At 43.7% G+C, this 12,829-nt stretch overlaps 1 protein-coding gene across 16 annotated transcripts in view; it reads right to left on the minus strand.

Annotated features, from left to right (window-relative positions):
* Positions 1-12,829, minus strand: part of CNOT1 (CCR4-NOT transcription complex subunit 1) — a 122,885-nt gene that overhangs the window by 1,083 nt on the left and 108,973 nt on the right. For 8 of the 16 annotated variants that reach the window (XM_084812378.1, XM_084812376.1, XM_084812375.1 and 5 more), the window contains 10 exons: positions 11,916-12,168; positions 9,328-9,576; positions 8,632-8,795; positions 7,213-7,330; positions 5,482-5,583; positions 4,019-4,192; positions 2,533-2,682; positions 1,952-2,132; positions 1,297-1,429; positions 59-193 (listed from right to left, as the gene is read on the minus strand). In XM_084812378.1, the coding sequence (XP_084668504.1) occupies positions 59-193; positions 1,297-1,429; positions 1,952-2,132; positions 2,533-2,682; positions 4,019-4,192; positions 5,482-5,583; positions 7,213-7,330; positions 8,632-8,795; positions 9,328-9,576; positions 11,916-12,168 (1,659 nt within the window). The remainder of the gene's footprint in view (positions 1-58; positions 194-1,296; positions 1,430-1,951; positions 2,133-2,532; positions 2,683-4,018; positions 4,193-5,481; positions 5,584-7,212; positions 7,331-8,631; positions 8,796-9,327; positions 9,577-11,915; positions 12,169-12,829) is intronic. The other 8 variants (XM_084812380.1, XM_084812382.1, XM_084812379.1 and 5 more) reach the window with 1 other exon arrangement.

The following is a 12,829-nucleotide window of genomic DNA, read 5'->3' on the forward strand; positions in this document are numbered from 1 at the left end:
CACCAGAGTCCCTAGGCTCGACTCCTCCAAATTTAAGGAAACACTTTAAATTACTCACTTTTCAATTTCTGGAGCACAATGAACAAACTCATGGTTCCAGAACTTAAATGCTGGGTTCTTTATCAGCTCAATGAAGGTAATTAGGAGACCCCATGGGTGAGGCCTATTTACAATCAGCCGTTCTAACAGAACTCTGTAAAAAAAGAAACAGATTAAGGCATGGGGGTGGGGGATCACACTTGCCAGGACAAAAAGCATGATCCAGCAGGTACATCTTCAAGGCCCTGCTAACATGAAGGAAGCAGCACAAGAGAACAGGCAACCCTGCAGGACCATCCAACAATAGTGCTGAAGAAATCTTGCAGGCACAGCAGCACCACACTAGCCTGATGCCTTGTTCAGAGCTTGCACGACTTAGACTTCATTCTCTCAAAGATGTGATTATGGTAAATCTGTTTTTAGGCTGTACCAGTTCAGATTGAAGGTGGGCACCCCTGTGGATGAATGCTTATCCATATAAAAAGTTATCTCTGCACAGAGAGAACTAGATGGCAGGGGGAAGGATTTTATCCTGGCTTTCCTCAAAGATTGTCATCTCTAAGTGTTCTCTGATCAACATCAGAGGTTACCTTTTCAGTCGTGGTGCCAACATTGGGGAACACTCTCCCCAAGGAAATCCACCAGGTCCCATCTTTAAGTGTGTTCTGTTGTCTGGTCAAGGAGGCTTTTGAAGAAAGCTGATTGCTAACTGTGACCTTTTCTGTAGTTGTGATGGGGGGTGACCCCCTCCCCTTTAATCTGCTGGCAGCCACTCTATCTTTCTCAGGATAATCACCTGATTTGCTGTTTGTGAGAACTAGATAGATCAGGAGGTGTTCAAGGTTCCTTAGATCAGGGGTGGAAGACTTCAGGCTTGCCAATCTACTTCGTTTTTGTTTTTTACTAAAAGCCAGAGATCTACCAAAAAGCCAGTCATTTAGTGCAAAAGTCATTTGTTTAGAATTAAAGAATCCATTCCGAGTTTGAATTTGTCTTAAGAGTACTAGAACTGAATGGAGCCCACAGCCCTTTCCACACAGCAATTCACTCCTGGTTACCCCAAGCTCTCTTCATTTCAGCAGTATAATTTAAGATAGGAGGGGAGTCATTTTGTTGCTGCTGTTGTTACAGTTGGGAAATCCTTGTTTATCTACTGCAAATTGCCCATATATCTACCAGTAGATCCAGGCCTACCTTCTGCCTGCCCCTGCCTTTAACAATAAACAATTGTTTTAACAATAGCAATAGATCTCTTACCTGGTGATCTGTTCTTGAATAGCTTCAGTGTTGGCTTCCGCAAATAAGTAAAGCATGGTGCAGCTAAAATAGTGAGTATGACTGTTTGGGTATCGTAACTGATTGGCAATTGCATTCAAGAATAGGTACCGACCTGGAGCAAAAAAAAGTGTTGGAAGTAGGTTTTCTTAGACCGAAAGGAAACTACCACACAAGAACTAAGTTGACATTCAGTTTATCCAAAAGTTGAGAAAATTAACGCAGTGGGTGGGGTCTGCCACCACTTGACATTAAATTTACCAGCAATAGTGTGCCCTTAGGTGCTGTACAGAACACAAAAGTGACAGGCTTCCTTCCCAGGATGCTTATAGTTCAGATGCAGACAGATGATTTTGCGCAGAATGGAAAGTCGTGGGGAGACTGGGCATGGGAGGACAAAAACTATATAGATCTGGGTGGCTTGAAGGAGTCTAATGAAAAAGCCTGATGACAAGTGCTGAAGAAAATTCTTCAAAATTCACTTGTCACCCCCAGGTTTCCCCACAGAGGCAGAACAGCTAATTGTACTGCTATCTGTGTCTTCTGGTACAACATTTTCAGGGACCAGAAAGCTATGCCCCCAGCAATGTATTCTTGCAACTCTTTTAACATCTGGACTCGGAGCTTCTGTTTTTACCTTCTGTGTCCAGATCAACAGCAAGATTCTGGAAGATGTCCATGTGAGCCGAGTGGGTGATGGTGCTCATGGAGGGAGTGCTGCCTTTGTTGTGAATGTGTGCAATAGCTTGAGTACCCACATACAGCACCAGTGCATTGATCAGCTGGATATTGTAGCGATTGCCAGGCTCATTTGATACCTAGTGCAGCAAATACAAAGGAAGAGAAGTCACCACAGTGGACACCTGAGACTAGAGCGCCAGAGAGATCTAGTCAGGTCCTTGCAGCAGCTCTCCAAGATTTCAGGCAGGAGTTTTTCCAGCCCTACCTGGAGATGCTGGGGATCAAGCCTGGGACCGTCTACCTGCAAAGTAAGGACGTCACCACTGATCTATGTGCCCGCCCCACCCACTGATGTGACACAGATCCTGCACTGGAATTGGAGTTGGGCTCAGTGGTTCTTCCTTCTGATGACTGAAGTGCCTGTGATTAGACTAGAACTAAAAGCCCATTTCAGTGCAGAATGCACCGTAGACAATGCAGTTGTATTTTAACGTCCACCCTCCTCCCCCAAATCCAATATTGGATTAAGTCATTCACCTGCAAGTTGCTGCGCAAGTCGGACAGGAAAGTGACTGGAGAGCGGGTTTTGAGATAGGAATCCAAATCTTTCTTGAACTGAGGTGGCATCACGCCAGTGAAGTTGGTGAGTATCCGTGGAGCAATATTAATCTCACTCAGCATGTCCACCTGAGAAGAACACACACAAGAATCCTAACACTACTGAAAGATCCTGGTTACAGTATGCTTTGAGCAGCACAGAGTCACAATATTCTGTGTGGGAAGCATGCAAGATGAAATGGGAAGTGTGATCTTACCCATGACTTTTCCTTCAACTTTTTATTTTTTATGAACAGCTTTTAAACCGTTTCTTAGGCTTGCATCTAAAGTTCTTCAACTGCACACTCATTAATTGAGAGCCAGTGTGATGTAGTAGCTAGAGAGTTAGACTAGAATTTGGGAGATCCACGTTCTAGTCCCCACTTGATCATGAAGCTCACTGGGTGACTTTGGGACAGTCACTGACTCTCATCCTGACCTACCTCACAGGGTTGTTGTGAGGATAAAATGGAGAGGACAAGGAGCATGTACTCCACCCTGGGGTCCTTGGAGGAAAGGTGATATATAAATGTAACAAATAAAATAAAGTACACAGTCCGGATGTGTGCACTGACCTGTTAGTGACGTACTAAAGACACAGAAACACAGCTTCAAAAACCATCACCTCACCTTTGAAAGCGTAGAGATATGGAACCTGGATAGAAGGACTTTCCTTCCATTCAGTTGTTACCCACCAGAAGCCCATATGGAAGGCTGGATGAATAGCAGATGAACATTTACTCCAGCTGCATTTCTGCTATCATTCTTGTAAAGATGAAGCATAAGCAACTGATATCCCAAGAGAGACATCAGAGCTTGATGGCTCCTTTGCTTCTAAGCAATGACTGCCATGTGTGTCCTTGAGAACAAGAGTTCACAATTATGTTCCTGATTCGGAAGGTCTAGACGGGGCAGACAACTTGGTTTAGGCAGAGCAAGTCAAGCTGACCTGTCAGGGTCTTGCTGGCTGTTTAATTGTTTAAGCATAACTGGGAATGCAAGTTCTCTGAATTTAAAAACCCAGCAGGTACATTAACACACTGGCCTGGTTTGCACGATCACTGCAGCCCACCGTGGCTTATTTAAGCCAAACTGGGTTGTGGTGCATGTCGGCAGCCATCGTGAATACTCAAGCCACGGCAGGAACCCGCTGCAGCTTACTGTGACATCTGAACCTGGCGAGGGTGAGTTGTTGCTGTGATTAACAAACCACCCACAACCCATGGGCTATTTGGCTCAGGGATGGTTTGTTAACCATGGCAACAACCCACCCTGCACCACTCTTGGACATCACACTGAGCACACACCGCAACCCACCATGGCTTAAACAGGCCATGCGGCGATCATGTGAACCTGACCACTCACAAGTTCCTAGGTGTTTCAACAGAACAGATCTTGCAGCTTTGATTTATACCAGCTGCATTACCTTAAGGTTGGGTGTGAAGGGATCCGGAAGCCTCATATTACGTGGGAAGGCACTCAAGATGAGATTCCGCAGCTGAATGCAGTTTGGAGGAATCACATCACAGAATCCATAGTGGTAGTCACAGAGGAATTCTGGGAAATCGTGCAATAGGACCAACAACACGCGCAGAGTGCCCTGGAAAAAAAGGAAGAGGATTAAGCACCTGTGCAGAATTTCCTAGCCCGTCAGTCTGGTCTACTGCAGTAGGCCAGTGTAGAATGGTGTCAACTGGCTCAGGAGTCTCTGGCTGAAATGTCAACTCAGTCACGGGTAGCACTGGACCTTCCCTCCAGAGGCTGCCCTTCCAGCTCCAACATGGAGATCATTCTTGGCATGACTTGCCAGAGGTTCCTGCAAGAGCCAATAAGAGCATATGACACGAGTTCTGAATCTTAGGAAGAGGTCTATCTAACCCTTTATTACTATATGAACACATGGTGTAAAATAATGTATGCATCTGTCTCCCCCACAGTGATCCTTACACCACACTACCATGATGCTCCATCTTGTCTGGAATGGTGAACAGGCATCAAGCCCAGATCTTCGGCGTTCAAGGCAGAAGTCCTCTTCCTCGCCATGCACGGCAGGCGCCCCTGCCAGCAGTGCTGAGACCCGAATGCACGCTATGAACGCTGCACCGCTGACTGCCGTTGCACTGAGAAAATCACTCCGATCGACACCAAATCGAACTAAGTTCTACTTGCAGTCAACTCGCATGTTACAACTGCACAAAAAGAGGCTTGCCAGGTCTTTCTGGTGCCAGGTGAAGACCTTCTAATTTTCCCAGCATTTTAGTCTTTCAGGTTCACATTGTTATGAGCCACCCAGAGTTCTGGCTATTAAGCAGTATAGAAAGAATGATTGCGTGGAATAAAATCCAGATTTTCAGTTGAAGTTAATTCCATATAAAAGGTTGGATCCAGGATGTGCCTTCCATGAGGGGAAAGGACCTTCTCTGCGAGATGGAGCTCCACTCACAGAAGGTCCCTTTGCCCAATTTGGGGGGATTTTCCCCCGCTCCACACAGCTCGCCCCATTCAGCAGGGTCTCCTGACTGACTGGGTAGAATGTTCAGGGGGCTGGAGGGGCTGCTGTGGGTGCAGCTGATCCAGGAACTGCACCCACCAACTTCTGCAAGTGCAGCTGATCCAGCATAAATCTAGATCCAACCCAAAGCATTTAGGATTGGAAGTTTTGGATGCAATATTTAAAGATATATAAAGAGTTAAGATGGGTGTAGTAACTAAAGAAGCCAGCATTCCACCAAGCTGCAAAGGAAAAAAATGTGAAGATCAGGACTGCTACCTGCCTAAATATTTGTTCCTGTTTTCAGTGCAGGAATTAGCTGGCAATTCAACCCTCTTCTGCTCCGCTGTGACTCCCCTTCCCTCCAAAATGCTCTCCCACATAACAGCCTAATTTACCTTGTACAGAATTTGCATAGGTTTGGCGAGTTCCACGTTTCTCAGGAAAGGAGCCAAATATTTAAACAGGTCAATCAACAGCTGAGCATACATAGGCCAACCCTACAAAGAGAAATTACCTAATGAGAGAAGAGTTGAGGTTTTTGCTAATTTCTTTATTATAATCTTGGGACTAGCTCCCATCCAACATCAGTGTGGTGGAATTAACTATTTGCATGCTACAGGGCTATGGTACAACTCAAATTGTTAATCTCTTTGGCCTACCTGAAATATGCAATCCATAACGTAGCTAGCCAGCTGAGCACAATAAGGGTGCTTTATGGGTTGAATTCTGGGCTTGATGGAAATGGAACAATGAGTCAGCTTTACTGAAATGACTCCGCCAAGTTTGCCCAAATACAAGGGCACGGTGTGGGCTGTACACAATCATCATAGGCAACAAACATTTTGCAGCCTTGCAGTTTGTGTCCAAACTCAGTTGAGTATATATGATGGCTAGAGTGGATTGATTCAAACCATGCTTTAAAATCAAAAGGCAGATTTAAATCAAATTTCCCAATGGTATTTCATGTACTTCCTAAACAACGAAGCATGCTAATTAGCTAATCTAACCACTAACACATGTTAGTGTTACAACTAAATAGAACATCTGCAGTCTCTAGGAGGATTTGCTTCTTTTGCTTTTGTTTTAACCTTTGTCCTCCTCCTATATTACATACTCCTCCTGACTTTTTCCAACCACCAGCCCAGAAACATGAAGATAACAATCCAAAACGTAACTTGCTTATTGCAGCCCATGTGTCATTGCATGTGTCTTTATTCAGACACAACTAAGGGCCCCAAACTTTCCAGAAGCAGGGGCTGGTAGTTAATGGGCAGAAGTGTTTGTTCCCATATGATGAAAAAGGAAGGTCCTTGTTTGCTTAGAGTAGGTGTTCTTAATTTGAGAGCTGAACAAACTGCACAGCTCAGGCAGTTAAAGAGCATAAAAATAGAAGCATCCAAGGTGAGCACAGTGAAATGTCCTACTAGCAATAACCGTGGATGGCATCTACCAGAGACAGGGGCTGGGTTCCAGGACTTGCCAGACCCCCACCCCGATTAGTGAACTCATAACAACGTTATTTTTGCACCTATTCTGCAATATTTGTGCGTCAAAGTTATTTTCCCCATGATTTTACACAAAAAGCAGCCTTTAACTCAGTGGCTCAAACTATAGTTAAGATTAACCACAGTTCAGGATTCAGATGCAGTGCTAAACTGTGATTAATTGAAAATGGAAGTAAAAGCTTCCCATCTGTTGCTCACAGCTGTGCTAGAGGAAGCGGGATGGGAGAGCGCACAAGCCCACCGTTCTTTCTGGATGCAACCAGTGTGTTTGACTGAAGGCCATTGGTCCAGTTTTTAAAGGTGGCCAGCATAGGTTTAACAAGATCATATTAAGACTTAATTTTAGCCAGGGAATTGAAAAATAAATAAATATGGTATTAAAAAACAGATCTCTCTTCTTTTTTAAATAAATTTTTATCCACCTCAGCAAGGGCTCAGGTTCACCTTCAGGTGATAAACTGAATCTCTTTGCAGCTACATTGTGGGAATATGATAAACTAAATGAACACTGCACATCAAAAGCCATAAAGTCATTCTAGTTAAACAAAACCTGCAAACCAAGATGCATCCTTATTCCCTGCGGAAGCTTCGTAAGTTACAGAAGATAAACTGCAGCCACACCTTCTGCTGTGGTGTATGCGCCAGCATTCTTGCAATAAATATCCGATGGGAGATCAATTCTAGCCAAGCATAAACAAAACCTGGAGCTTTTGTAGGTCTCAGGATGTGAAATGTGTTACTGAAATAAAAACAGAGCACACAGGCTTTGTTTCAGAGTGTTTTATAGCATAAGTAAGAATCTGCATTATAATCTAAGCTAGGAGTATTTTGCAAGTCCATGGCATCACCAAGTTAAAAAATGGGGAATTAAAAACACACACAATAAAACAAGCATTATTTTTAAAAATTAATTCAACCAAGCTTCTACGCCACTAAGGCATAACACAACTATGGAAATCTGTGCAGCATCAAATGTTCTAGCTGCTCCTTCTCCCAATGGCTGATGGTCCCAATTCACCCAAAGCTATCAAACCGCAACACCCACCTTCCACTTTAATGCCAAAATGGCATGGCTTGCACAGAACTATGTAAATAAACATTGCATTTATTTAAAAGCACACCAAATTGAATATCGAAGTATAACTGGTTTTCTGTTTGTGTATTGATCTGGGAGGTGAGAACCAAACAAATTTCTCCCCCACCCCTAGTTGTGCCCCACCTAAAACACAGCTATTAGATTTTTTTAAAACCTTCCACCTGCATCGACTGTCAGCAGGTATACTCTGATGCTCAGCACTGTGCCATACACCTCTATGCTTAGGAGAAGACTCAGGGGCGAGGGGAGGAATTTGACAGCACTTTTCAAGTACTTCAAGGGTTGCTGTCACACAACCTGTTTGCTATCATTCAAAACTGCAGGACATGAAGTAACAGGCTAAGTTACAGGAGGGCAGATTTTGGTAGAACATCAGGAACAACCTCCTAATGGTCAGAGCAGTCAGACAACTTGTCAGACTGGACAAGTGGGAAGGACCAGCAGAAGCCTCATAATGGGGAGCCGTCAAGGCTTCTCCTTCAAGCCCCCCCACCCACACACACCATTTCTTGCATGTCTCCAACCCCTTGCTAAGGGAAGGGGAATCTAGGACTCAAAGCAAAAATAAGAATGCACAATTACAAAAATAAGAGTTCTGAGGGGCTCTACAAACTCCTGCTTCTAGTACAAGGAACAAGCCAGGTATTCCTTCCTCTGGTCAGAAGTTCCACCTTGCCTTCCAACCTGAAGGTGGTGCTACCCCAGATGCAAAGGCTGCCCTCTAATATTTGCAAGGGAAAAGACTGGTCCTTCCTTCTAAAGTCTTGTTGGGTGCTTCCTTAGGGAAAGGTTTCCACATATGTGTACACATTTACTGAATGGGCAGTAATTCTAGTGACAGATGGGTTCACTTAATATGCCCACATTTAAAATTACACAAAATCAGTAAGATAAAACATTATTCTGAACACGTCTCAAACCAATGAAAATTCAATGATACTTACCAGAAAGCCGTGAGTGTCTGAAAGTTTATGGTTTCCAGGACATGTTCAGGTGCATTTAATTCTAACAACAACATGATGAAGATGCGGTGGTAGGGAAGCTGCTGAAATTCACTTTGACGAACATCATGATCCTGTAAGAGGACTCCCACCACTATCCCAAGAACCTATAGAGATGAAGGAACCAGATCCAAATGCTGTTTCTATCTATGACCAGAATTACTGTAAAGCCACTTTGAAACCATATTGGTGGTTTATAAATTTGAAAAAAAAGTTTATGTAACTGATAAAACTCAATGGAACACTTTGGGCTCCTATCCAATATTTATTGAGATTACCCAAGACAAGTGCTGATACTGCTTTCAACCTTATTGGAATGTTTTCCATCCGATCACATCTAAGCGAATGGGACATGTGTACGTGCTTGTCCTGAGCACTCGAAGCACTTCAGACGGGTTCAGGCTTAGAGGCAGTGCTTTGCCTAACACCACCCAATGCCATCATGGGTAAGCTAGAATTTTAACCAGGGAATTTGTGGCCCATGTTTGTAACACTGTGCTACATCAGTTCCCATTCATTCCAAAAAGGTTTTGTGGCAAGGGGAATAACATCTCTCTTCATAAAGCTCCATGCCAATTCTAAAGTGTATTAACCGATCACAAGACAAATTAATACTGCGGAAAAAAGGACACTCCCAACCTTGTTGAGCAGATTGATCTTTGTGACAGTGTTGGTAGCTTCCCCAGAATGCTTCACCAGCAGTGCAATAAGGCGCACGAAAGCATCCAGGTTGTGGTAGCACTTAGCACGGATCATGGTGGGGTTTGCGGCAGGGTTGTGCTGCTGCTCGGCTTGAGCGCGATAGCTGATCTCAACACACATTTCAGTGCAAAGACGAAAGAATCTTGTGATCAAGTCATCAGTTTTCAGGATTCCTTGTTGATGCATCTGTTATGGAGACAATGGTAGACTCAGACCTGCAGAACCTCTCTTTGTTCCAAAAGCAAGCTACCAATGTTCTACTAAGGGATGCTAGAAAGCAAGTGGACTAAATCTCAATAGTGCCATTTTTAGAGAGTGAAAAGTTTGTTGATGCTTCTCAGGGGCCCACTGTAGCACAGTGATATCCAGGAACCAGGTGGAACAGGCTACTGGATTGGCAAGGATACTCCCATAACACCCATGAGGCCCCTGTATATAGGCATTACTGGTGCCGCACACTGTAAGGGCCATACTATGTGGAGATCAAGATGATGACTGCCTGCTGATCTTGGGGGAGATGCTATCCCAGTAGTTTGGAATGCCCTACAGGAGCCATAAAGAAACTGGCTCTCACTTTGCAACAGTGATGATCTCTCAATTATGCATGCAGAAACACAGAACACTGTGGCACTAAGTATTGTCTGCTGCACAAGGGAATTCTGGTATCACCACATGTTTCTGGTTCTTAAGAAATCAAAAAGTTGTGTTTTCACTTAGACTGGAACACACAAATGAATACTCTAATTAATGAAGTTGATTGCTTATCTACTTTGCCAAGCCAAGGTGTCAATGAACCTTAGGGAGTACAGCACTGAGTACAGGTACAATCTTCATAACATACGACTCTAGAATTCCAAATCCTCTCTCTTTAATGGCCAAACCATGCCTTTGTACATGATAGTAACTTCTAACAAAGAGACAAATGTCAGTCTTCTCAAGCTCCTCTCAATAGGGGCAAATGTGGTGCTCAACAACTTGCACATTATTCTTGGTCATCTATCCCAGAGTATATTTGAGGTGTTTGTATCATTAAAGCAGCAGATACTGTTTAACAAATCCTGTTGCTGTGGTCATAAGAACATGTGTGTGAATTCAAGGGATATTTTTCCAAACCTACTCAATCTGGGATCCAGATTGTAAAGAGATCCTCCTAAAGACAGTCAGGAAGGTATTCATTCTTCCTACTCCCGTCAGTTTCATGCTCTCTTCATACTGCTATATGTAACAGTCACTTGCAATGTTACATGTGAAGCAAATCTCACTTTGAAAGCAATTAAAATGCATTTAAACAAACAATACTTCCAAGAACTGAAGTATTAGGGACAGCTTCAAAATTGAGAAGACTGCTCAACAGTACTGAATAGCTTTCATAACTACAATGTGTCAAACATTTCAAGAGGGATAAAGGAAACTGAAGTTGTCTACTCAGTAAGCATCACACATTTTTTTCCTCCCTCCAAATGTTTCCGTATGACCTGCAAGGCTATGCTTACCAAGAAGGTATACAAGAGGGTAAGTAGTCAGAGGTAGCTCCAATGTATGATTAACAATACTCTCCAGTGCAAGTGGAGACTCCACCACTCCAACCTGGCCTGTCCGCATACTGGTTTGGGACAGTTTCGCTTGTTTCAAATACATTAGCATTTTTCTGCATTACTGGGAAATTCTCTGACAGCTTGCAGTTACATGCTGCTTTACTAAACAGATTTCTAATTGGCAGAGGACCCGCAATTCGCTGGATTGCAAAAAGCAGAGGGTTTGTTGCTGAAAATGCAACTACACAAAGGCTGCGGAATAATCCTGGCACTTTTCACAGAGGTGGTACAGAGAAAATCAACAGAACCAATGGAGCCACTTTGTGCAAACGGCTTGCTGTATTCCGTGCCCATGTTTAAACATGGAAATTGAGTTCAGGTTTTGTAAACCATGTATCCAATAGAAGGACAACTCAGGATCAAAATCAAATGGACACACTCTGCCTTTCATCATATGAATGGAATGAAAATTCAGTCAGGGCTGGGCTGCTATGCCTTGTAATATTTTTTGAAGACGTATCGTCCAGGACAGTAATGTAATTTAGATCAGCCTTCTCCAACCTGGTGTGTTGGACTGCAATTCCTATAATAGCCCATCCAGCTATTTTATTTTAATTTTATTTATTATTACATTTACGTCCCACCTTTTTTCCTCTTGCAAAGAACCCAAGGTGGCTTACATCTCCATGTTATCCTCACAACAGTCCTGTGAGGTAGGTTAGACTGAGAGTCAGTAAATGACCCAAAGTGACCCAGTGAGCTTCATAGCCGAGGGGGACCTCCCGGGCCCCAGTCCAACAATGTATGGGAGTTGCAGTCCAACATATCTGGAGGGCACCAAGTTGGGGAAGGCTACTTTAGATACTGATAAATATAACAGGAACTAAGGAATTCGGTGATTTAAAGAAAAAACATCAGGGGAATCAATACTACACAGCACTGCACTTCATCTAAGGGCATCATACCATACTTATGTTGAATAAAAAGCACCTCTCTTTCCCCAAGCTCTACCTGTCCAACAAATGCGGAGAACGCTTTGGTACTGTCACGCCCAGCTGCAGCAGAGTGGTAGAGGTTCACCCACTCCCGCAGAAGATATTCTGCCTTTTCCCTCAGGCCTGGGGGATCATCATACTCAGAGGCTTGAGAGATTCCAGAATGCATCATGAAGTTTGGCCCTCCATGAGCACGGTCAATCATGGCCTCATAGTTGGACCGCACCACTTCCATCAGCTGTGGTAATCTACAAGAAATCCAGAAGTCTGGTTTTAGATTTTGTGTGCATACTACGTGCCCAGGTCTAAACACCATCTACCATAAATATTTTGCCCATTTGTATCCTGCCCATCTTCCACAGAGGTCAGGGTGGCATATATTATCCTATTTTATTTTCACAACCAAAATTATGAGGTAGTTTAGGAGCAACAGTTAGCAGCTTGCCCAAGGAAGCCTAGTGGGTGTCACAGCTGAGGGATTTGAACTAAATGCCCTTGGTCGAAGTTCAACATGCCTTCCGGTAGCCCACACTGGTTCTACGCTACATGTGTCACAGTTCAGGAACTCAGCAAGAGGCAGAATGAAGTGCGTACTATTGCTGCCAAATAATTTGAAGAGAAAGAACAGGGAACTACAGTCTAGTGCCTGGCATTATTTGTTTGTTTAATTTATATCCCACCTTTCCACTAAAAATAGTGCTCCAGACAGCATTAGGGAATGCATTTGCGAAATTGGCAAAAGTGTGCATTCATTCTCCCCCACACACACAACAGGAATTCCTCCAGCAGCAGAGTCCCTGCCCTTTGGGTTGATGTCTGGAGCAACCAGTGACTTCTGCCTGCCTGTCAAGAGCATGCTGGAATAAATGTTGTTATCCCCTTGCTCCAATCCATGGGATCCTGCATGCA

The sequence above is a fragment of the Heloderma suspectum genome, chromosome 8 (genome assembly GCF_057233095.1).
Source record: "Heloderma suspectum isolate Gila_16-S chromosome 8, 16-S_ref, whole genome shotgun sequence".
In the NCBI taxonomy this organism is placed as follows: domain Eukaryota; kingdom Metazoa; phylum Chordata; class Lepidosauria; order Squamata; family Helodermatidae; genus Heloderma; species Heloderma suspectum.